General features: G+C 47.5%; 1 protein-coding gene across 1 annotated transcript in view; it reads right to left on the reverse strand.

Moving 5' to 3' along the window:
• Positions 1-479: 479 nt before the first annotated feature.
• Positions 480-23,398, reverse strand: part of CD4 (CD4 molecule) — a 28,660-nt gene continuing 5,741 nt past the window's right edge. Inside the window, exons 2-10 of the mRNA XM_024210996.2 lie at positions 11,651-11,775; positions 5,143-5,298; positions 4,883-5,041; positions 4,383-4,637; positions 3,421-3,777; positions 3,010-3,246; positions 2,785-2,903; positions 2,422-2,489; positions 480-803 (exon numbers count right to left, since the gene is read on the reverse strand). Of these exons, the coding sequence (XP_024066764.1) occupies positions 773-803; positions 2,422-2,489; positions 2,785-2,903; positions 3,010-3,246; positions 3,421-3,777; positions 4,383-4,637; positions 4,883-5,041; positions 5,143-5,298; positions 11,651-11,711 (1,443 nt within the window). The 5' untranslated portion in view covers positions 11,712-11,775 and the 3' untranslated portion in view covers positions 480-772. The remainder of the gene's footprint in view (positions 804-2,421; positions 2,490-2,784; positions 2,904-3,009; positions 3,247-3,420; positions 3,778-4,382; positions 4,638-4,882; positions 5,042-5,142; positions 5,299-11,650; positions 11,776-23,398) is intronic.

Consider the following 23,398-nt stretch of genomic DNA (forward strand, 5'->3'; position numbering starts at 1 on the left):
CCAGGGGCAGCTTCCACTGTGCAGCTCCTGTTTAATCCCTCTCCCCAGGGAGCTACTCAACCTGGTAACCAATCTTCTGTAAAAACCAGTAAATTAACAAACAAAACCTCTGGTTAGTGACAATAAGGCTACCTCAGGACCCACCCCAAATCCTTGGAAGCATGGAAATACCAAGTTAAGGGAAAGTCTCCAGCATTCCTTGTCACTGGCTGGAGGGCTGGATTGGGGAAGGTGGTGGCGGGGGCAGGGAGGGGGGAGGGGAGGAAGGGGATCACAGGATGCAGGAATCAGGGAGGGCTTCTGGCAGCAGGGGAGGTGGGTTGTGGGGAGAGGGCAGGCAGGGGGTGTTTGGGAAGGCCAGTAGTAGGGGTTATATTAGAGGGAGATGTTTGGTGCATCAGGCAAATAAAGTCAGATTTTGCAATGAAAACTCTAAAGTGATTTATTGAATTTGGAGCAGATACAGGAAACATCTGAGATAAAATCCAGGAGGTCAAATCAAGCATATGCACAAAATACATCTGTGTATACCTTACATTCAGTACATTCCCTGATGGAGTTGGGGCTGAGCCATCACTGTGGACTGGGTGCTTGTCCTGCTCACTGTATCCCATCCACACCCTGATAAGATCCCTTCTTGGCAATGAGGCTGGGAGAAAGATGAAAGAACAAAGCATCGCACTGGAGGAAGGAAAGGTGAGTTGGATCCAAGCAAGCAAGGTGGGCTGCCAGATGGCTTATCACTGGCAGAGACTTCATTCACCCTTCTGCCTCAAGCATTGGAATAGTCATTCTTCAGCTGACTGCAAGAAAAAGAAATTAAACAGCATGAGCTCTGGTATTGTAGAGGTGAAATGCCCCCTACTCTATGCAGTGACCCCACTGAGCATGCCAGTCTCCTGACCTCTGGCCAGACTGGAAGGCATAGAACACAGAATACTTTACATAGCTGGGGGGAAGTGCAATATTTATACAACGTTGATTAGGCATTTGTGTGACTTAATGCACTTCATTTCCAAATCCTGAGCTCTTAAGGGAGTTACAGAGTGACTGTATTGCTTCATGTTTTGCACAGCTTGTTCTGTTTTCGGATGTAGTTGTACTGTTTTGTCTATTTCTAAGGGCTACTTTTGAATCATAAATAACTGTGCTACCTGCACTCACATAAAAACAGATGAAAGCAGAGCTACGTTTCTGTCACCCAGCACATAATCACCACTATGTTTCTTCCACTCAGCCCTCACTCCCACCTAAAAAAACATTTACTAGGAACTTAGTAATATTTAATGACAAGTGATAAGAAGGCAAATAAAACCCTTAAAGTTCACTAGTGAACTCTGCATGTAAATCCAGCATATGACAGCATCTCTTATGGTGTTGGCAACAGTTTTCCTATTATGGAGTTCAAGAGGTCTTGTTTCTGGCCACCTAAAGACTGAAGCAAGCAGTTCAATCTTGGCAATCCAGGCAGGCCTAGAAAGCTCACTGCTGCTTTTGCAAATGTGAAAGGTGCAACCATAATAGCAATCATCTTCCTCACAGAGCAGTCATTGTGCATAAGGAGGCATTTCCCTGGGCTTTCAGAAACATGGCCTTCCTCGACCGGACGTTCTACGGCCACCATTGGTCATTCCAGGACTGGAGAACAATGATGCAGCCCCCACCACTCTCTGCTTATGGGTTTGGCCCAAAATAGCTTGTGGACACTGAGTGCTTTGTCCAGAGACTCTACACCACTCACTAGTACACGCCATCTCCTGGGCAGTTCAGGTATATTAGGTATATTCAGATATATCTACGGGGATCAACACACAACATGGCTCTCTGCTAGTAATGACTGCACAGCTGCCACTGTCTCTCCACAGCTGCTTCTGCTGCCTCAGAGCATATAATCATCAAATCCTAGGACATGCCAGCTCTTCACTCAGTGAGCAACTCTTGTTCTCATGAAAGCAGACAGCAAGCGAAGCAGCATGTGTTGGTTTACTTGGACATTGTTATAAGGATTCTGGGAATTTGTCTTCTCCTCCCACAATCCCTCTGGGCACCTGTGAGGCCTCCCAGAAGGCTATGGGCAATCACTCATAACATACTGCAGTTTGGAACAACACTAGGAATTCTGGGATGAATGCCCAGAAGAAATTGCTGCTAACACAAGCCAATGCAGTGCTAGTGTAGATTTGGGGTGTAACCGTAAAGCCACTAAACATGAGTGTGAATACTGTGAGGCTGCACTGATTTGTGTTTACCACAACTGAGATAACTAACATGAGTTAATTGCAACTGAGGGAACTACAGTCTAGACACAGCCTGAAGTGAAAGGCCCCATGTCCTATTCCCCCATCCCTGAGCTAGCAGCCAGTCCCATTCTCTTGAGGCCAGCATCTCTCCCTAGTCAGAGGGGCCTGGATTTGTACTTACCGTTGACACTGACATGTTCTCCTTTCAATCAAGTCTCGCCTGGCTCGTGCCATCTTTTCAGCCCGTCGCTGCCAGGAGAGAAAGGAGTGTGGCATGAACCCACATTTCTGTGTTTAAAGTTCTACCCTCCAAAGTGGCTGGTGGTTTCAAACCCTCTGCCTGCCATGACTGTACAGATTTTATCTGCCTCACTCCTCAGAGATTTAACTGGGATATGGCTATTTTAAGAGTCCCTTCCCCAGGGGTGGTGGTTCCTAGTTCCCTCCCACTTGCTCCTCTGAAGGGGGGAAACCTCAGAGACTCATCCTGACTGCAATGGAGGGACTTTCCTCCTTTGCTGTCTGCTGGGACTTGGGAACTCACCCTCCTCCGCTGCCGGGCAGTACAGATGAAAGTACATAGGCTTGCAAGGAGAAGCAGCACTATGCCGGCTCCAACTCCTGCCCAGATCAGCACATAGCTATTCCATTCAGCAGCCTTCACTGTGGAGAGAGAAGTGAGAGAATTGGAGAGACGGACATAGAGAGAGACACAGAGAGAGAGACAGCATGGGCCTTTGAATGGAGGAAGTGGTGGTGGTCTCCCTACCTACAGTGTAGTCAATGCTGGTCATCATGTTATTCTCCACCTTAAGGCTGCATCTCCACAGCCCCACAGTCTTGGTCTTCACCTTCACCTCACTGGGTCCTGACATATTTAATTTCTTCTCAGTCCCATTCACATGCTCCCAGAACAGCTGGGCATTAGGTGGGATAGGAGCCGAGAGCTTGCAGAGCAGGGTCACGTTAGCCCATTTGGAGAGCGGCCCAACAGGGTCAGCAGAGACTGCAAAGAGAACAAGAGGGGGACATGCAAATGAGGGGATGGAAACATCCTTTCCATAGGGTCTGAGATAGAGTCTCAGGGGTCTCCAGATGGTAGGCACCTTTTTGGGGGGACCTCCCATACTCCTGCCCCACTTCCTCTGTAGTGTCCATAGGGGCCACAACTTCCTCTCACCTGTCATCACCACCAGGTGGATGGCCTTCTCCACACGGCCACGGCTGACTGTGAACTGGCACTGATACCATCCAGCATCCTTGAACTGGACTCTGGGCAGTTTCACTTCCAGATGATTGCTGGGTTTCCATGTAACCTGCATGTTGGCCATTTGCTTAGACAAGAGCAGCTCTTTAGAGGTGACATTGAAGTTAAACTTCTCCAGGTACTTGCTGCTTATCATCTCTTTCCACTCCAAGCCTCCCCTGACATACTCCAGCTCTCTTATCTGCAGCAGGTGAGTGCTCAGAGAGTAGGAGAAGGACACAGTAGAATTAACAGCTTTGTAGAGCGTCTCCTGGTTCAAATTATGAAAACCTGAATTCAGAGCAGAAAGAGGAGAACATACGGAAGTGTGGGGAGCAATAGTCTCATCATCAATTTTGCAACTTCACCATGGAGCAGGGAGGAGATAGTCCATCCCTCTGTCTAGCTCTAGGGAGACCCCATCTGGGTTATTGTGCTCAGTTCTGGAGGAGTTCAGAGAAGAGCCACAACAGTTCAGGAGGCCAGAAGGGTTGGGTTCTTGGGAGAGATTCAAAGGGCTAAATCCATCCAGCTAAGCAAAGCTACAACTAGGACAAGGAAATGAGAATCATCTGCATGAGTCTGAGATGCACAAATCCCTGGGGGAGGGGGACTGTTTAGGAGAACAAGGGGGAACAGGGTGAGACTGAGCCAAGGAACAGGAGCTCAGGAGCCAACCTCCAGTGCTGAGGGGTCTGTGAGCCTGGGGATCCTGAGAGGAAGGCCCTGGTGCTGCATTGCTCAGGACACTGGGAACTAGGAAACCAAGTAATGAACTGTGACCTTTCCCTGGGCTTGTGTGTGAGGAGGAGATGGGATCTGTTTAGATTTATCCACCATCTTCTGCATTTTCTAGGCATCTGCAAAGATCTGAGACAGATCCATGCTTTTCTTACCTATCACAAGCACCTTATAGGGTATGTCCAGCTTAGCAGACAGGGATGTGATGTGGAACCTCCAGGTTCCACTGTCCTCAGCCTGGAGGTTGTGTATCTGCAGACTGAGTCCACCATTCTTCAATTCTCTTGACTGAGTGGCTGTCACTTTGTCCTTGCGGTTGTTGGACCAGGTGACGCTGGCACTTGAGGAACCTTGTATGCTCAGCGTGAGATTGTCACCCTGCAGGAGGTAGCCACTAGGAGAGCCTGTAACTGTGAAGAGAGAGAGAGCCCATCCAGTGAGTCCTGTCCTCCACCAGCTTCCTCCAGGGGAGGGGCTGGGACTGAAGGTGAGCATGGGGATCTCAGCAGAAGGGCAATCTGAGGAGGTAGGGTTAGCTGGAGGAAAGGGATCTGCGATAGCTCAAGCCAGAGGAGATGGACAAAGGACAAGGACCTCAGCAAAGTGTTGTCTCAAAGCTCCTTGCACTCTCATCTCGCTGTCCCAGATCACTCACCTTCAAACACCTGCAACTGGACCTTGAAAGTTCTGGAACCGACTACACAGACGTACTTGCCAGCATCAGAGTGCTCCAGCTGTGACAGTATCAGGGAGAAGTTCCCCTTGGACATCTCCTGCTTATTTAATTCAGATCGACTGACCAATGGAGTTTTGCCTTTGGGGAGAGTAAAAAGGCTGTGGGTGAAAGCTGCTCCCCAGGAGGGGATTCTCTAGCCCTGTATGAGGGACAAGGGTGTGGTGAATTTGGAATTCTACCTCTCAAGAGGCGCGTCTGATGCTGGATCACAACTAGGTCATTGTATTTCCAGGTCACCCCATCACTGTGGGATTTGTCAATACAGGGCAGGATCACCTGTTCCCCAACAGCACCAAACACTGTTGTCTCTCCCTCAGCCATAATGGGGATCAGTCCTGAAAGAGACCCCCCCAAAATAATGGGGGGAAGGAACAGTCATTACAGTGGCAAAATTAATACCCCCTCTCCATCAAAATGGACCCCAAACCTCCTAATCCCCCACACTCTTTCCTGGGAGTCTACCCCATTTTTACTTGCTCTTTTTCTTCTTGCAGTCTTCCCAAAATCTCTAGTCTCCTCATTCCAACCACCTCAACTCTCGTCCATAAAATCTATCTATCTATCTATCTATCTATCTAACAAACGGTGACAGATGTGGCATTTTCCTGCAATATCCATGAAAAACCTTACTGAATTAAGTGTACATATATCTGGATTAAGTTTAAATACATTGAATTAAATGCAAAGGTTATGTATTATTGTGGGCTGGGATGTATGTAACCTCTCTAGGGGTGAGCTGTGATGTGAACCCTGGGAACTGTTATGAACTTCAATTGAACAATGTGCCAGACAAGAATGGACTTTTGGGGACGAACAGTGTCAAGTGGTTTGTCTGGGGACTCTCCAGGGGGAGGTGAATGTGAAAACCCAGCCTTATGAAGCTGTGCCCTGAGAAGGGGACCATTGTTTGCTGATCATCTGCCCCTGGAATCTCAAGATGAAAGGCCCAAGGTGTATAAAGAAGAGACTGACCTATTCATGGTTGTTCTGGGTCTGACTCTGGGACAGTTATGAACTTGTAACCACAGGGAAAACCCTGTGTGGGGTTTGAAGGACGGACTTCTACCAGAGCCCTTGTTAGAGGTGGGATGATCACTGCTAAATACTTTTTTTGTTTTTAGCATGTTTTCTCTGTATTGCTTTTGCCTTAGGAATAAATGTATTGGCTTAGAAAGATCTGTGTGGTAACTTCTAACTGCTAGCAATTACCCTGTTCATATCCTCTGGAGAGAAAGCACAGTGCAGACATTATCCTTGTAGGCAGTCCTTACTAGGGAATTCACAGTGTAGGTAGGGAACTGTACAGCCTGGGAATACCCCAGTCAGGAGGGAGAGAGACACGGGTCTTTGTCCAAGAGAGGAGATGGCTGGGGAGCTGAAAGCCTAAGTGGGTGTTGCCTAAATCCTAGTATACTTGTGTTTGTCTCTATCTCTGTCTCTGACACTTTCTGTCCCACTCTGGAGTTACAGCCATCTCTGTCTTTGTCTTTCTCTCTGACCTTTCTTTCCACTCCTGCTGACCTTACTCTCCATTCTCCCGCTTGGATTTTCTCCCTTCATTTCTGTCTCCTGTGGCTCTCTCTTCTTTCAGTCCCATTTTTTTCCATTCCTGCACACCCTCCCTACATTGCCTTCTCTCTCTTTCCCTAGCTGACAGAGATTCTGTTCTGTTTTAAACATATATACAAACTTCTCCCTGGGCCTGTGTCTCCAGAAGGCTGCAGTATGGCCATCAAAAATCACGAGTCAGGCCACCAAAAATCATGAGAATAAAAATCATGAGATTTTAAAAAATAAATAAATCAGTGGCCGGTTCTTTTTCTTTGTTTTCTGTTTTGGTGTTTTCAGGCCACACTCGGGTCAGGATTTCAAGCTTTTCTCTAAACTGGAGAGGCAAAAACTCTTTTTTTCTAATTGAAAGCTGAGAGTCTTGTGCAATCGTTCTCCATTCCTGGAGCTGGGGTTTTAAGAAAAACACCACATATGGTAAGAGCTCCAATCAAATCACAACAATTGGAAAACTGAGTCTGTCACAGCAAATCCCTTCATAGGAAACATCACAGGGATTGGGGTGGGGTGCTGCAGGGGGCAGTATTTTCCCTCCTGCACTTTGTGGTGAGTGGTTGGGATCGGTGCTGTATTCGATGTGATAGTGCCCAAAGGTCAGGTCCCTTACAAACAATTCCACAGATTTGCAGGTTATTGGGAGCCCTGACCCACAGGACCACGACTGGTCTTGGCACCCCTGCCCCAATATCATGACATCTTATCACTTCAGTCAGTGCAAAGTCTCCCTGCTGCAGCATTGCCAACACCATGCATTCAAAACTCCAAACTCAGACTCCCTTCCCCCGCAAATCATGAGATTGGCTTAAAAATTACGATTTTTTAAAAAATAATAAACCACACTGGTTTGCACCTGCATTCTGATTTTTATAGGGAAGTTGCCCAGCCCCAATTTGTATGTTGTCATTTCAGGTTCAATATTCAAACTGAAACATACACACACAAGTGCAGGAGGTCTCCCGTTTGGCTGCTTGGGGGCAGAGCCCCCTTGCCTCTCCTACTCTTGATGGCAGAGAGCTGATCACTGACTATATAGGTTTGCACTCATCTAAAATTTTGCAGGACAGTCCTACATTTAGGAATCTGTCCTACCTCCTTGAGCCAGCCTGCAGCCTGTACCCCGAGCAGACAGACCCTTCGTACAAAAATACTCTGCAGTCTAGGGGACACCAAGGCCTCATACCTCTACACTATGGGAGAGGCAATTATTATCCCACCCACTTTATAGATAAGGTAATTTCTAGCAGAATTGAGAATAGAACCCAGGCCTCTAACATAGGAGACCCAAATATCAACCATCCTGCAAAACTGCCTTTCTTTAAATAATAATAATAAAAAAATCTGTCATACACCTATATGTCTGGCCAGCCTGTCTGTAAACACTAGACCATACTCCCCTCCTAGAGCTAGCTGCGGAATATCTGGGTGGTTCACTGGCAAAGTGGGTGTCACACCACCCTGTAGTAGTTGGTCCACATAAAGAATCATAGAAAATTAGGGTTGGAAGAGACCTCAGGAGGTCATCTAGTTCAACCCCCTTCTCAAAGCAGGACCATCCCCAACTAAATCATCCCAGCCAGGGCTTTGTCAAACTTGGCCTTAAAATCCTCTAAGATGGAGATTCTACCACCTCCCTAAGTAACCCATTCCAGTGCTTCACCAGCCTCCTAGTATAATAGTTTTTCCTAATATCCAACCTAGACCTCCCCCACTGCAACTTGAGACCACTGATTCTTGTTCTGTCATCTGCCACCACTGAGACCAGCCTAGCTCCATCCTCTTTGGAACCCCCCTTCAGGTAATTGAAGGCTACTATTAAATCCCCTCCACTCTTCTCTTCTGCAGATTAAATAAGCCCAGATCCCTCAGCCTCTCCTCATAAGCCATGCCCCAGCCCCCTAATCATTTTCGTTGCCCTCTGCTGGACTCTCTCCAATTTGTCCACATCCCTTCTGTAGTGGGGGCCCAAAACTGGATGCAATACTCCAGATGTGGCCTCACCAGTGCCGAATAGAGGGGAATAATCACTTCCCTCGATCTGCTGGCAATGCTCCTACTAATGCAGCCCAATATGCTGTTAGCATTTTTGGCAACAAGGGCACACTGTTGACTCAGATCCAGCTTCTCGTCCACTGTAATCCCCAGGTCCTTTTCTGCAGAACTGCCGCTTAGCAAGTCAGTCCCCAGCCTGTAGCGGTGCATGGGATTCTTCCATCCTAAGTGCAGAACTCTGCACTTGTCCTTGTTGAACCTCATCAGATTTCTTTTGGCTCAATTCTCCAATTTGTCTAAGTCACTCTGGACCCTATCCCTACCCTACAGTGTATCTACCTCTCCCCCAAACTTAGTGTCATCCGCGAACTTGCTGAGGGTGCAATCCATCTCATCATCCAGATCATCAGTGAAGTTGTTGAATGAAACTGAGCCCAGGACCAACCCATGGGGCCTCCACTTGATACCGGCTGCCAACTAGACATCGAGCCATTGATCACTACTCATTGAGCCCAACGATCTAGCCAGCTTTCTATCCACCTTATAGTCCATTCATCCAATCCATACTTCTTTAACTTGCTGGCAAGAATACTGTGGGAGACCGTATCAAGAGCTTTGCTAAAGTCAAGATATAGCACTTTACGTTCACCGCTTTCCCCATATCCACAGAGCCAGTTATCTCATCATAGAAGGCAACCATGAATTGCCGTTGGTGAATCTATGTTGACTGTTCCTGATCACCTTCCTCTCCTACAAGTGCTTCAAAATGGATTCCTTGAGGACCTGCTCCATGATTTTTCCAGGGACTGAGGTGAGGCTGACTGGTCTGTAATTCCCTGGATTCTCCTTCTTCCCTTTTTTAAAGATGGGCACTACATTAGCCTTTTTCCAGTCATCTGGGACCTTCCCCGATCGCCATGAGTTTTCAAAGATGATGGCCAATGGCTCCGCAATCACATCCGCCAACTCCTTTAGCACCCTCGGATGCAGCGCATCCGGCCCCATGGATTTGTGCTCATCCAGTTTTTCTAAATAGTTCCGAACCTCTTCTTTCTCCACGGAGGGCTGGTCACCTCCTCCCTATACTGTGCTGCCCAGTCCAGCAGTCTGGGAGCTGACCTTGTTTGTGAAGACAGAGGCAAAAAAAGCATTGAGTACATTAGCTTTTTCCACATCCTCTGTCACTAGGTTGCCTCCCTCATTCAGTAAGGGGCCCACACTCAGGGCCGGCTCTGGCTTTTTTGCCGCCCCAGGCAAAAAAGCCTCCCGCCGCCCCTCGGAGCACCGGGAGGAGGGTGGAGAGCCCGGCCGGGGCCCCGCTCTCCCCGACCGGTCGGAGCGCCGGGAGGAGGGCGGAGAGCCCGGCCGCGGCCCCGCTCTCCCTGGCCGGCCGGAGCACCGGGGGAGGGCGGCGAGCCCGCAGCGGCTCTGCTCTCCCCGGCAGCCAGAGCGCCGGGGGGAGGGCGGCAAGCCCGGCCAGGGCCCCGCTCTCCCCGACCGGCCGGAGCGCCGGGGGAAGGGCGGCGAGCCCAGCTGGAGCCCCACTCTCCCCGACCGGCTGGAGTGCTGGGGGGAGGGCGGCGAGCCCGGCCGCGGCTCCGCTCTCCCCGGCGGCCGGAGCGCCGGGGGGAGGATGGAGAGCCCGGCCGGGGCCCCACTCTCCCCGACTGGCCAGAGCGCCGGGAGGAGGGCGGAGATCCCGCCCGCGGCCCTGCTCTCCCCAACCGGCCGGAGCGCCAGGAGGAGGGCGGAGAGCCCGGCCGTGGCCCCGCTCTCCCCGGCCAGCCGAAGTGCCGGGGGAGGGCAGCGAGCCCGCTGCGGTTCCGCTCTCCCCTGGTGAGTGCCGCCCCCTTCCAGTTGCCGCCCCAAGCACATGCTTGGTAGGCTGGTGCCTGGAGCCGGCTCTGCCCACACTTTCCTTGACTTTCCTTTAGCACAAGGAGATCTGTGCTGTGACTCTGAAAAGCCAAGGGTTCAAGTCCTGCTAAAAAATCCATGTGGAAAAAATACTCTGTGATCATGTTATGAAAGACTGTCTCAGAACACATATGCAGACACGGGCTAGGTTCCATAGCTAGCATTAGTTCCAGCATCTCCTACTGTTTGACGTTAAACCTCCATGTTCTTGGATGTAATATTTGTCTTCCTATGGGACCCCCTCTACGCTAGCATTAATGGAGGGATGGATGCCTCAGGGCATTGCCAATGGGTTACAGAGATGGTCACCAGTCTGACTCCAGCGCAGCTCAGTGGAGACTGAAGGTTGTTTCCATCTAATGGATCTTCAGTGGTTAATTAAATCTTCACTGCAGAGTTAACCCAGGCTCTCACCCAGGTGCTGCTTCTAACCCCCCTTCTGTCCACTCACAAAACCCTCTCACTTGAGTTTAGTGGTGTTTTCAGCATGGGCTAATTGGCCTGGCTAGGAGTACTGGCTAGTGCCCAAGTAAGCCACCCGCTTTGCAAGGAGGAGACAGGCTAAATCACTCAAGTATTTATAGACCTCCAGTGCCTTTCCACAATCCTCCCCTCTCCCCCACCGCCCCATGTCCTCCCACAATTCACTGGGAAAGAATTATGGAACAGCTCAGCTTACTGCAGCATAAAGAACCCTGGGATGTGCCCCCAGGAGTCCTAGAGACACACACGGGTAAATGCAGTGGCAGTGAGGTCACAGTCATACAGGTTATGGTTTTGAAGTATGGCTGCTCACACCCAGGCTAGGTTAACCCAGGTGCTCAAACATGGGTGCTGATCATCTGAGTTACTTGTGCAGGGAAGACACACCCTAAGAGGGGCCATCTTCCCTGGTGTGGTGATCCAGCCAGTGTGTTCTCCCTGGAGTTTGATATCGAATTCAATGTATTTTACGCTGTCCCTAGATTTCCAGTTCTCCTGGGGCTGCAGATTTCTGTATTATCACATGTAGCTGCATAGCGGTTGCCTCACTTTTTCCTAATAAGGCCATCTTAGGCTTGTGGATTCAGTCCCATTGTCAGTAAATCGGAGATGGCAGCCATTTTGAAAAAGGGCAAAACTTGTTTAGTTTGAAGCAAGAAATCAGGAGATCGTAAAGAGATGAAAAATACCCAAGCTGCTGCACCACACCCTGCCCAGCCAGGGACTCACCGAGCTGCATCACAGAGAAGATAGCAAGGATGCTGTTTGCCATGACGCTGAATGGATCCATCCTCTTGGATTGTTCCTTCCCTCCGTGAACTGTGAGCTGGAAATATCGTCCAGGTAAAGGGATCCTAATGCAGAAAAACCCAAATGAACTATTAATAGTGGTTTATTTTCCAAGTCTTGTTGCTCCATGCCTGGGACTATGTACTTGGTCAATGCCCCTGGTGTCTGCTGTGCTCCAGCACAGCTAGGTGGAAATTCTATCACAGAGTCAGGTGAATTCAATATGACAATGAAGAATCCAGCCAGTGTGTTCTCCCTGGAGTTTGATATCAAATTCAGTGTATTTTACACTGTCCCTAGATTTCCAGTTCTCCTGGGGCTGCAGGTTTCTGTATGATCACATGTAGCTGCTGCCTGTCGAAGTTGTGGGAGTGAGGGGTGCTGGAGGATTTTCAGCAGCACAGCAGCAGTTGGCCTTTCTGTGCCTGGAAAGGCACTTTGGGGTTCCTGCACCCAGGTGGCAGTTGAGGCCTTTGCCCCAGATAGGGGTTGCATCTCCTCTTTCCCTTCCTCTCTGAGAAGACAGGGAAAACTTTGAACTTGAATGGGCAGAGGGGAGGCTAGAGGGCCTGCAAAGGCAGAGCAAAAATCTGGCCTTAATTGCTTCTTTGTGATGGATACAGACAGCCTGGAAAGCTCTTTTTAAAGGGTTTTTTGGTTAGTTAGTTTGTTTTTGTTTTTTACCTTAGAAATCTTATGACTGTCAAGTCTGGTGTTCCCTGGAGGACTCATTGGGATTCTCAGAAATGTGGAGCAGGGAAGAAGGGGAGGAGTAGAAATAGTAGTAAAGAGAGTTTTTCTCCCAAGTGTTTACAGCATTTAAATTAAATAGGTGTTAACTGAAAATCATGGAAAGAAAACCCAAAGGACTATGGTCTGAGTAAAAAGTTGATAAATTTCACACCCTGGGCGATGTAATTAAGATGACCTAAGACCCAGTGTGGACACTGCTATGTTGATGGAAGAATTCTAGCTACTGTCTCTCAGGGCAGGTCTGCACTTAAAACACTGCTGTAGCACTTAAGTGAAGACTCTCCTAGGCCGACGGAAGAGAGCTCTCCTATTGGCATAGTTAAAACTCCTCCCTGAGAAGACGTAGCTATGTCGGCGGGAGAAGCTCTCCCGTCAATATAGTGCTGTCTACACCAGGGTTAAAGTTGGTATAATTACATTGCTCAGGGGTGTGGATTTTCCACACCTGTGAGCGACATAGTTATACCTACATAGGTCTGTAGTTTAGGCCTGGCCTTAGAGAGGTGGATTAACTACGCCTGTGAAAGAACTACATCGCTGTAGTAAATGTCTACACTACAGTGAGGCAGCTGTTGCTCTGTAGCTGTGCTGCAGTAGCATATCTAGTGCAGACCTACCCTGAGTGTAAGAGCTAGAAAAATATGTAGGGTCCTATTCTCCCCCGTGCTTGACCGTAGTGCAGGGAAGTGGCCATTGGAACCAGTTGTGGCTCCCTGATCCATGGCTGCCTTGCAGCAGTTACTCTAACTTCTACTGTTGGCTCTACCATTTCCTCTCCCACTCTCCACATGTATTAATCTGTCACCAAAATGTCCCCTCCCCCATCTTCACTGCCTCCGTCAGCTTTCCATTGGCAGATTCTCTGGGTGTAGGGAAAATTGCCCTGTGGGACTCTGTGGCCTGTTTAAGTTCATCATGCACTGCTTTACACAGTGCAAAATGAACTTTGTGGGCCAGAGAATCTGGCCCTTATTTTTATAAATGAACGTTCACATTCTGGAGCAAGAGGTGGACTCTATGTAAGACACACTCCATGGCTGCAGAATCACAAAATACAGAAAGGGCCACAGGTGATATAGATGGATCCCGAGAAAGGGGAGGAATGGTACAGGGGCAGCAGAGCTAGGAAGAGGGACAGGTTCAGTTATACACTGCGGTGGGCGGGGGGGGGGGCTCCCCTCTTCCTGGACCTGCTTCCTCTGTTACCATCCTTCCTCATTCTCTGGATCTATCTTTCTCACCTGCAGCCCTTGTGTTTTGTGATTCTACAGCCATGGAATGTGGGGGTTGCAAGTCACGGGAGAAAGGAGGGACAGACATGGCTAGGAGAGCAAAGTCCCCCTTGGGTATTCCTGGGATGGTGCAGGTTTGCAGGAAACAGGAGGGATGGGGATGGAGAACAAAGTCACCCATGTAACCACAGGACAGTGGGGGGAAGCAGGACTTGGGAAGAACAGATGGGGCCAGAGAGCAAAGCCCCCTGTGTTTCCCTAACACAAACCCCATACCTCAGGTGGCTTCAGAGATGGTGTTGGGGCCACCATGCTCTGGTATCAGACCTCTCCCTACCCTCCCTCTGGCTCCTTTCATGCCCCCTCACCATTTCCTTCTCTTCTAGCTTCCTCAGTTCCACGAAGCAGGATATCTGTAACCCCTTTAGCGCACTGCAGTGGTCGTGGTTAGGGCCGGATACAGAGCAGGAAGAGGAGCTCCGGGGACAGAAGGTAAGGGGGTGGCAGGTAATTTGAGTTGTTCCTGTTTCTAAATTTAAGCTCTGTTGAATTTCCTCTTCAAGGCAAGAAGCTTGGCTGCCTGGGGTTGGGGTTGGGGTGGGGAAGGGGCATTACAGTCCCACTATTGCCAATCCCAAGCATTGCAAAAATCATGAGATTGGATTAAAGATCATGAGATTTTAAAAAATACTAAATGTTGGTTTCTTTTTATTTGTTTTCTGGTTTGTGGGCCTTTATGGCTCCCATTGTCAAGTGTTTCTCTCCAGCCATGAGGGCTAGAAACTTACTCCAGGAGCTGAAGCTTTAAGACAAACACCGACTATCATGAGACTCACGATAAAGTCATGAAAATTGGTAACACTGTTAAGTCCCAGGAGCTCTCCTGTCTCAGATAGAGATCAGGCCTCCTTATGCAGCTAGTATGTTTTCTGCTTTTTTATATCTGTAACAGGAGGGGCGGGGAAGGTCTGAGGCAGAAGCCCTGCAGTGCAGGTAGGAGAGAGACAGACACAGGAGGACAGATTAGCTCAGGGGTCGGCAACCTTTCAGAAGTGGTGTGCCGAGTCTTCATTTATTCACTCTAATTTAAGGTTTTGCATGCCACTAATACATTTTAACATTTCTAGAAGGTTTCTTTCTATGTCTATAATATATAACTAAACTATTGTTGTATGTAAAGTAAATAAGGTTTTTTAAATGTTTAAGAAGCTTCATTTAAAATTAAATTAAAATGCAGAGCCCCCCAGACCGGTGGCCAGGACCCGGGCAGTGTGAGTGCCACTGAAAATCAGCTTGCGTGCCGCCTTCGGCACGTGTGCCATAGGTTGCCTACCCCTGGAGTCTCTGCACTTAAAAAGCTACAGCAGCCAGGGCTGGATTAACCTTTTGTGGGCCTGGAGCCAAACATATCTGTGGGCCCCCATGGAGGCAATGGAGCATGGCGCGGGGCAGGGGAGGGTCGGTCCCCAGAGCGAGGGGCCGGCTAGGGGCATGGCATGGCAGGGGTATCACCTCTTCACCCAGCCCAGTGCGAGGGCACTATTTACAAACCGGCAGTTGCCAGACCCACAATGGCCCACCCGGTCCTATGAAGCCAGCATGCCTCTTCCCCTCAGGGGTGGGACCAGGCCGCACCACACATCCCCCCGCCAACCCGCCCAACACCGGAACACCCCCCGATTCCCTGTTCTCTGTGCCCCCCTGCCCACAACCTTACCATAACTGTCCAGCACCCCACACAGAACTTCCACTCCCTAGTGCCCCAACACACAAAGATCATCTCCGCCCCCTCACAGCCCAGCACTCCCCCCCGGGCACCCCAGAGACCCACTCCCCCACGCCCTGCTTCCTGGACGCACTCACCAGCCCTCTGGGAGGCAACTGCGTCTGCCTGGCTGAGCCGGCAGTGCAGCCAGGGCTGGTCCTGGGGTGGGGAATCGCTCCAGCCCCTCAGGAGTGGTGTGATCAGCCAGACCAGGGCCTGCCCTGGCCAGGCTCCCTCAGGACCCACTTGCCTGGAGCGACCCAGCCAAGCCCCCCACACTGTCCCCCTCCACCACCTGGCTGAGACTGGCCAGGCTTCTGCGCCAGTCCCAGGCGGCTCAGCTCCGGGGAGATAGGCGGGGCCCAACAGGTGGTGGGAAAAAGAAACTACCCGGAGCCTGAGGTGCACTGGGGTCCAGCCAGGAGGCAGAGAGAAGCTGGCAGGTGGGGCCAGGGGGTGGAGAGGAGCCCTTGGCCGGCCAGCAGGCAGGCTGAGAGAGCAAGTGGTGAGCAGGGCGAGGAGGGAGGGGGAGCTGGCAGGGTCTCAGGGCACAGTGCAAGCAGAGCAGGCCAGGGCCCCTTCTGAGCATGGCGCCATTGTAAACCCGGCACTGACAGCGGCACAGTTGCACCACTTTAATACTTCAGTGTAGACACTGCTTACCCCAGTGGGAGGTGTTCTCTTGTCAGTGTAGGTAAATCCACCTCCCCAAGAGGCAGTAGCTAGGTTGATGGAAGAATTCTTCTGTTGACCTAACACTGTCTACTCAAGGATTTAGGTCAGCTTAACTACGCCACTTGGGGGTGTGGATTTTTTTATACCCCTGAGTGATGTAGTTATGCCAACTTAATTTTCTAGCGCAGACTGGGCATTAGAGGTAATATTACTTTCTTTACTCAGATAAAGTTCCTTGTTCAGTGTTAGATGAAAGCAACTTTTTCTGTGATTCTTTACCATTGGCACATGCAGTGGCATCAAAAGCAGTCTGGTTTTGAATCAACATAAATAAGAGGAAAAATAAATGCCAAAGTTCAGCCTGCCTCAAAGACTTTTAGTTTGCCAAGGACATGAAGTAGCCTGAGTAGAAGGAGCACTTCACAGAGAGTGGGGCACCACAGGTCAGCTCATTAATTGATGCACTGTGGAGTGAAGCTGAAAATACTTGGAAATCATTTGCTTTCACAGAGAAAGAGTGTGAGAATAGCAATTTACATTATTAAAAGAAAATGATCTGAGTATTAATTCCAAAAGGGGTGTCATACACAAATAGAGATTCTTATACCGGAAGGTGTGGAGGCCTGGAGAAAGTGTGGACTTTTTTTTTATAAGGGCCCTATCTGAACTAGCAGAGCATTGCGACTTTGGTATCAATAAGGCAGACCATACAAGAGATCATCTAATAGCTGGAACTCAAAAGAAGGGACTTTCCAGAAAATAACAATTGACGTCCGGAACAGGAGGTGCAACAGTCACACCAGCAGTCTGTGCTAGTGAAAATGAAAGATGCTTCGCAAGAAAGCAATCAGAGCTTGATACAAGAAGTAAACAAGGGGAAATTCCCATGGTGAAAAGGGAAGCATCATAAAAATATGCCTCCAAAGTGCATAGTTGTGGGAAACAAAAATGGCAGGTGTGGCAAGAGAGAACACAGGCCAGATTAAGTCTGTCCAACCAGTGGAAACGTGCAGAAAATGTAAGAAAAAACTGCACTGGGAATATGTTTGCTGAAGCAAAGGAATCTGGCAAGGGTGAGTGCTGCTTATTTCCTCAGATCTGCCTCCAAAGACAGCATTTGTGAACAGACATGGACTGTTAGTTTCAAGATTTGCAAGCCTATGGTTTAATCTAAAATTGATTCAGGGTCAAAGGTGACTTTTAAGGAAAAGAACCCTTGCCCTAAACTGGAGAAGCCCATAGTTGTGCTCAATAGCCCATGGGATAAATACATTGTCTGGGTCAGTTCAAAGCCCATACTAGCTACAGAAGCAAAGAGTATATGTTTGACATGCCTCTCATTAATGGCGACACCCCAAGTAACTTCCTTGACCAAGCAGAGCCATTAAAATGAACCTTATAAATAGCATAGAGGAATATGGGACAGTAGTTGGCAAAAGTGGCCTTTTAGAGGGGAACCAGTGGCTATTCTACCGAGAGTGTACTCTGTGCCGGAGGGGGACAATCCTGCTGCTTCTGAAAGCGAAGGCAGAACTGAACAGGATGGTGAGAATGGCGTAACGGAACATATTACTGAACTGACATGTATGGCATGCTGCTGTGATTCCAGTGATCAATAAAACCTGTGTCTGCGTAGACCTGTGGAGGCTCCATGAGGCACTAAGGAGGGAAAGGTATTTTTTTTTTTACCATGGAAGATATAGTATGTGCCAAGAGCTGCTCAGTGCAGAAGCAGAGGAGGTGAGAACAATAAGAGCTTTTTTTCCATAGATTTTTAAGCCCAGAAGGGATCATTAGCTCCTCTAGTCCGACCTCCTGTACATCACAGGTCTTTAAATTTCACCATTATCCCTGTATTGGACCCAGTAACTGGTGGTTGGCTAAAGTCTATCGTCCAGAAAGGCATCCAACCTTGATTTGAAAACATCAAGAGATGGAGAATCCACCACTCCCTGGATAGTTTGTTCCAATCTGTGCCTTATTTCTAATTTGAATTTGCTTAGATGTACACTGCAAGCATTGGTTCTTGTTCTGGCTGTCTCTGCTAGATTAAAAAGCTATTTAGTATCTGGCATTTTCTCCTCATGAAGGTAATTATACACTATAGTCAAGTCTCCTCTCATGGCTGGTCTACACTAGAAAAGTTGATCGACCCACTTACATCACTCAGGGGGGTAAAAAATCAACATCCCTGAGCAACTTATAGTTAAGTCAAACTAAGGGCCTGTCTACACTTGCCATTTAAAGCAGAAAAAGTCCCTTTTTTGCACAAAAACTGTGGAAGTGTCTACACTTGCCAATGACTTTTTGCGGTGAAACTCAGAAGTTTCATTGTAAAAAGAAAACCACCTCCACGGGAGGCGTACATCTCTTACCGATGATGCTTTTGTGGTGATGTGCAAGTGAAGACACATTCTTCCTGTTTACACAGCTTTTAGCCTCCTGAGGATATCCCACAATGCCTAAGTGACCACTCTGGCTAGCAGCTCTGCTGCTCTGATGCCAGGTAAACAGACATCCACCCCTCCCCCTGTAAAACCCTGGGAACTTTGAAACTCCCCTTCCTATTTTCCTGGCAACTGCTCACTTATCATCTGGCCAGGTGACAACGTCTGCTCCATGGAGCAAAGGATCCCCTGCTTGGAGCAAAGCTGAGCTTCTGGAGCTGATCAGTGTTTGGGGAGAGGAGGCTGTGCAGGGACCCAGGATGCCCTGCGATGACACCCCCCCCCCTTCCCACAAGACCCATCATCAAAATGGAGAGAGCTGCCATGTGGGCTAGCTGCCCTCAGTGCGCTGCTCTCATCCGCGATGGAAGTGCTGCAAATGTAAACACCCTCTAACGCCTGTGGAAGTAAGTGAGTACACAAAACAGTGCTTTTCTTTCGCCGGTTCACTATCAACGTTGAAACTGACAGTGCAAAAACTCTGCAAGTATAGACAGCCTAAATCCTTGTGTAGACAGCAGTAGGTTACCGGAAGAATTCTTCCATCAATCTAGCTATTGCCTCTTGGGGAGATGCAGTGACTGGAGAACTCCTCCCATTGCTGTAGCATCTACACCAGGGGTCGGCAACCTTTCAGAAGTGGTGTGCCGAGTCTTCATTTATTCACTCTAATTTAAGGTTTCGCGTGCCGGTAATACATTTTAACGTTTTTAGAAGGTCTCTTTCTATAAGTCTATAATATATAACTAAACTATTGTTGTATGTAAAGTAAATAAGGTTTTTAAAATGTTTAAGAAGCTTCATTTAAAATTAAATTAAAATGCAGAGCCCCCGGACCGGTGGCCAGGACCTGGGCAGTGTGAGTGCCACGGAAAATCAGCTCGCGTGTCGAAGCCTACCCCTGGTCTACACTAGGCACTAGAGCAGCACATCTGCAGCTATGCCACTGTAGTGTAGACACCTACTACAGCGACAGAAGGAGGTTTTCTGTCACTGTAGTACATCCACCTCTCCAAGAGGCAGTAGCTCGGTTGACAGAATACTTCTTCTGTTGTCCTACCTGTGTCGGAGGTTTGGGCAACCTAACTACACTGTAGAGGGTGTAAAACTTTTCACAGCCCTGAGCAATGTAGCTAGATCAACCTAAGTTTTAGGTGTAGACCAGGCCTGAGATAGGCCTGTTTGCCCCTAATCTGTTACTGAAGAGGCCCAAGGCTGCATCTGGAGTAAATGACCCCAGTGAGTAGTGTGACACTGTATGGAATATGTGGGATACTTTATGATATTGTTGACACCAATATAATAAAATTGCAAGGAATCTGACCAGATATGCTGGGTGAGATATCTGCGAAAAAGTTACATTTTGCTAAATATGATAATCTTGTTTATATGTTTGTATCACCTTTGTATCATGAACTATAGATATGTACGGTATATCTGTATTTCCAAACCTATGCTGTGTTTCTGGGTGACACCCCCCAGACAGATTGGCATCAGCACTGCCTAGCCTGTTTGATGGCCCATCAAGGGCCATCAACTGTACAATGAACCCATTGAAAGGAGCCAGGGAAGACACCTTCTGAGTCATCAAGGCATGTGGTATGCTTGTGGACAGAGAACTCTAAGGCTTCCATGCCAAGTGCTATGAAGCTTGTGTTTGGGACACAGGAAGTACAAGCCACACGGCAAAAGACTATAAAAGGCAGCTGCATCATCTCCATTTTGTCTCTTCAATCCTGCTTCTTACCTCTGGAGTGTCTTTTCTACAAACTGAAGCTCTGAACAAAGGACTGAATGACCCATCCAAGCTGTGGATGTACTCCAGAGGGACTTTTAAGCCAGCAAACTCACCAATATTGCTAAGATCCTGATATATGGACTTTGATAGTCTCTGTATGTATTTGATTGCTTTACCATTTAAAAACTCTCTTCTTGTTCTTTCTTTTTTCTTTATAATAAACCTTTAGTTTTAGATGCTAAAAAATTGGCTGGCAGTGTGGTATTTTGGGTAAGATCCAAACTAATATTTACCTGGCAATGTGTCTGGCCCTTTGGGGTTCAGACGAACATTTTGTATAGTGAGCCAAGTTTTTTAAATAACTCCTCACCTTACTGGACGTAGGTGCTGATTGGGAGCCAGGGAAATGGAATGTAATAAAGGGGGCTCTGTGATTTCTTTTTTTAGCTTCTTGATAATCAGTGTGGGATATCAGAATCACAGTTTGTGACTGGTTGGGGAGTTTAACTTCAGTGTTACTCATCAGTCTTGGGAATATTTGCTCTCCCTTTTGCAGCCTGCTTTGACCTTGGTATTTCCAGTGAGGGCTGCCACAGGAGCACTGAGTCACAAGGAGCTGGCAGTCTCTGTCCATTCATACATAATTTTTTTCATAGATTCACAGATTTCAAGGCCAGAAGGGACCACTGTGATCATCTAGACTGATCTCTTGTAGAATATAGGCCATAAAACGTCTCCAGAATAATTCCAAGAGCATAGCTTTTAGCAAAACACCCAATCTTAATTTAAAATTGTCAGTGATGGAAAATTCACCGTGACTCTTGGTAAACTGTTTCAATAGTTAGTAACCCTTACTGATACAATTTATGCCTTATTTCCTGTCTGAATTTGTCTAGCTTCAACTTCCAACCCCTGAATCATGTTATATTTTTGTCTGCTAGACTGAAAAGCCCATTATTAAATATTTTCCTATGCACATACTTATCGACTGATATCAGATCACCCCATAACCTTCTCTTTGTTAAATTAAACAGATTGAGCTCTTTGAATCTATCACTACAAGGCATGATTTCTAATCCATAAATCATTCTCATGCCTCTTCTCTGAACTTCTCCAGTTTATTAACATCCTTTTTGAATTGTAGGCACCAGAACTGAACAAAATATTCCAGCAGTGGTCACATGAGTGCCGAATGTAGAGATAAAATGACCTCTCTGCTCATACTCGAGAGTCCCCTGTTTACACATCCCAGGATGGCATTAGCTCTTTTGGTCAGAGTCACACTGGGAGCTCGTGTTCAGCTGATTATCCACCAAATCTTTTTCAGAGACACTGATTCCCAGGATAGCGTAAGTGAGGCCTATAGTCTTTGTTCCAAGATGTATACATTTACATTTAGCCATAGTAAAATGCCTAGTGTTAGCTTGCACCCAGTTTACCACTATGAATCAGTGACCTGTCCTCTTCATTATTTACCATTCCCCAAATTTTTATGTCATCTGCAACCTTTATCAGAGATGATTTTTTGTTTTCTGCCAGGTAATTGATAAAAATATTAAATAGCATCGGGCAAAGAACCAATCCATGCAGAACCCCCCCGGTGACACACCTACTCAGTGATGATTCCCCATTTAAAATTACATTTTGAGACCTATCAGTCAGTTTTAAATCCATTTAATGTGTGCCATGTAATTTTATATCATTCTGGTTTTTTAATCAAAATGTCACGTGGTACCAAGTCAAATGCCTTACAAAAATCTAAGAATATTATGCCTGCACTATTACCTTTATCACCCAAATTTGTAATCTCATAAAAATATAGCAAATTAGTTTGATAGGATCTATTTTCCATAAACATATGTTGATGTGCATTAATTACATTACCTCTTTTAATTCTTAATTATTTGAGTCTTATATTAGCCATGTAAGGCTGACAGGCCTATTATTATCTGGGTCATCCTGTTTACCCTTTTTAAAAATCGGCACACCATTAATTTTCTTCCAGTCTTCTGGAACTTCCCCAGTGCTCCAAGATTTATGGAAAAATCTACATTAACGGTCCAGCAAGTTCTTCACCAGCTCTTTTAACTGGATGCAAATTATCTGGACCTGCTGAGCTAAAAATGTCTAACTTTAGTAGCTTCTATTTAACATCGTCCAGAGATAGTAATGGAAAGGAAAGAGTATTATCATCACCATAGGATGAGACTATATCATCTGTTTTTCCTCAAATATAGAACAAAAATATTTATTGAACACATATGCCTTTTCTGCATTATTATTGATAATTCTACCATTTCCATCTAGTAACGGACCAGCATGATTGTCACGATTCTTTTTGTCCTAATATTTTTGAAAATCTCCTTCTTATTATCCTTAACTCTGTCAGCCATAGAATTCGCCTTGCATCCCTTTGCTTTCCTTATCAATTTTCTACAATTCCTAACTGCTGATTTATATTAATTACTATCAAATTCCTCTTTCTTCCATTTGTTATATATTATTTATTTGCCACTGAGTGGCACAGATGATTCACTCTAAGATTCACCAGGAAATAAAGTCAAAGTCTAGTTGCGGTATATCCAGTACTGATGAAGGGGTGGATCAGCAGCCCCAACCCACACAATTAAGGTTGAATTTCCAGCCCCCGATCGAGTGTTCCTGATCTTCCTCTGGAATCTCCCTCCCGTGGGCAGTAGGGAGTTCAGTCTCTGTGGCCCATTCAGTCCTTTGCCTCTGTGCCAGTTGGAAACTACTCAGTGCCAATTCCTCAGCTGACTTTTCACATGAGGGCACTTGTCCCACTGGGAATTAGAGAGAGAGAGAGAGAGAGAGAGGGAGGACCTCACCCCCAAAACTCATTCCAAATGTGCCCGTTGAAGGGGCTTCACAATCAAGGGAATAACTTTCATTCACTGTCATCCTGGGTTGGACTGGAACCAGTGTTGAGAGGTACAAGACACCATGTACCAGGCCTGATCCTCCTGAGCCAGCCAGTCACCCTCAGCTAGGGGCTTGATTGGAATGGGTGACATTTATGAAATGAATTGTGTGTAACAGGCCCATTCCTATAGGACA

Source organism: Terrapene carolina, unplaced genomic scaffold (assembly GCF_002925995.2).
Source record: "Terrapene carolina triunguis isolate 2854851 unplaced genomic scaffold, T_m_triunguis-2.0 Scaffold740, whole genome shotgun sequence".
Classification (NCBI taxonomy): domain Eukaryota; kingdom Metazoa; phylum Chordata; order Testudines; family Emydidae; genus Terrapene; species Terrapene triunguis.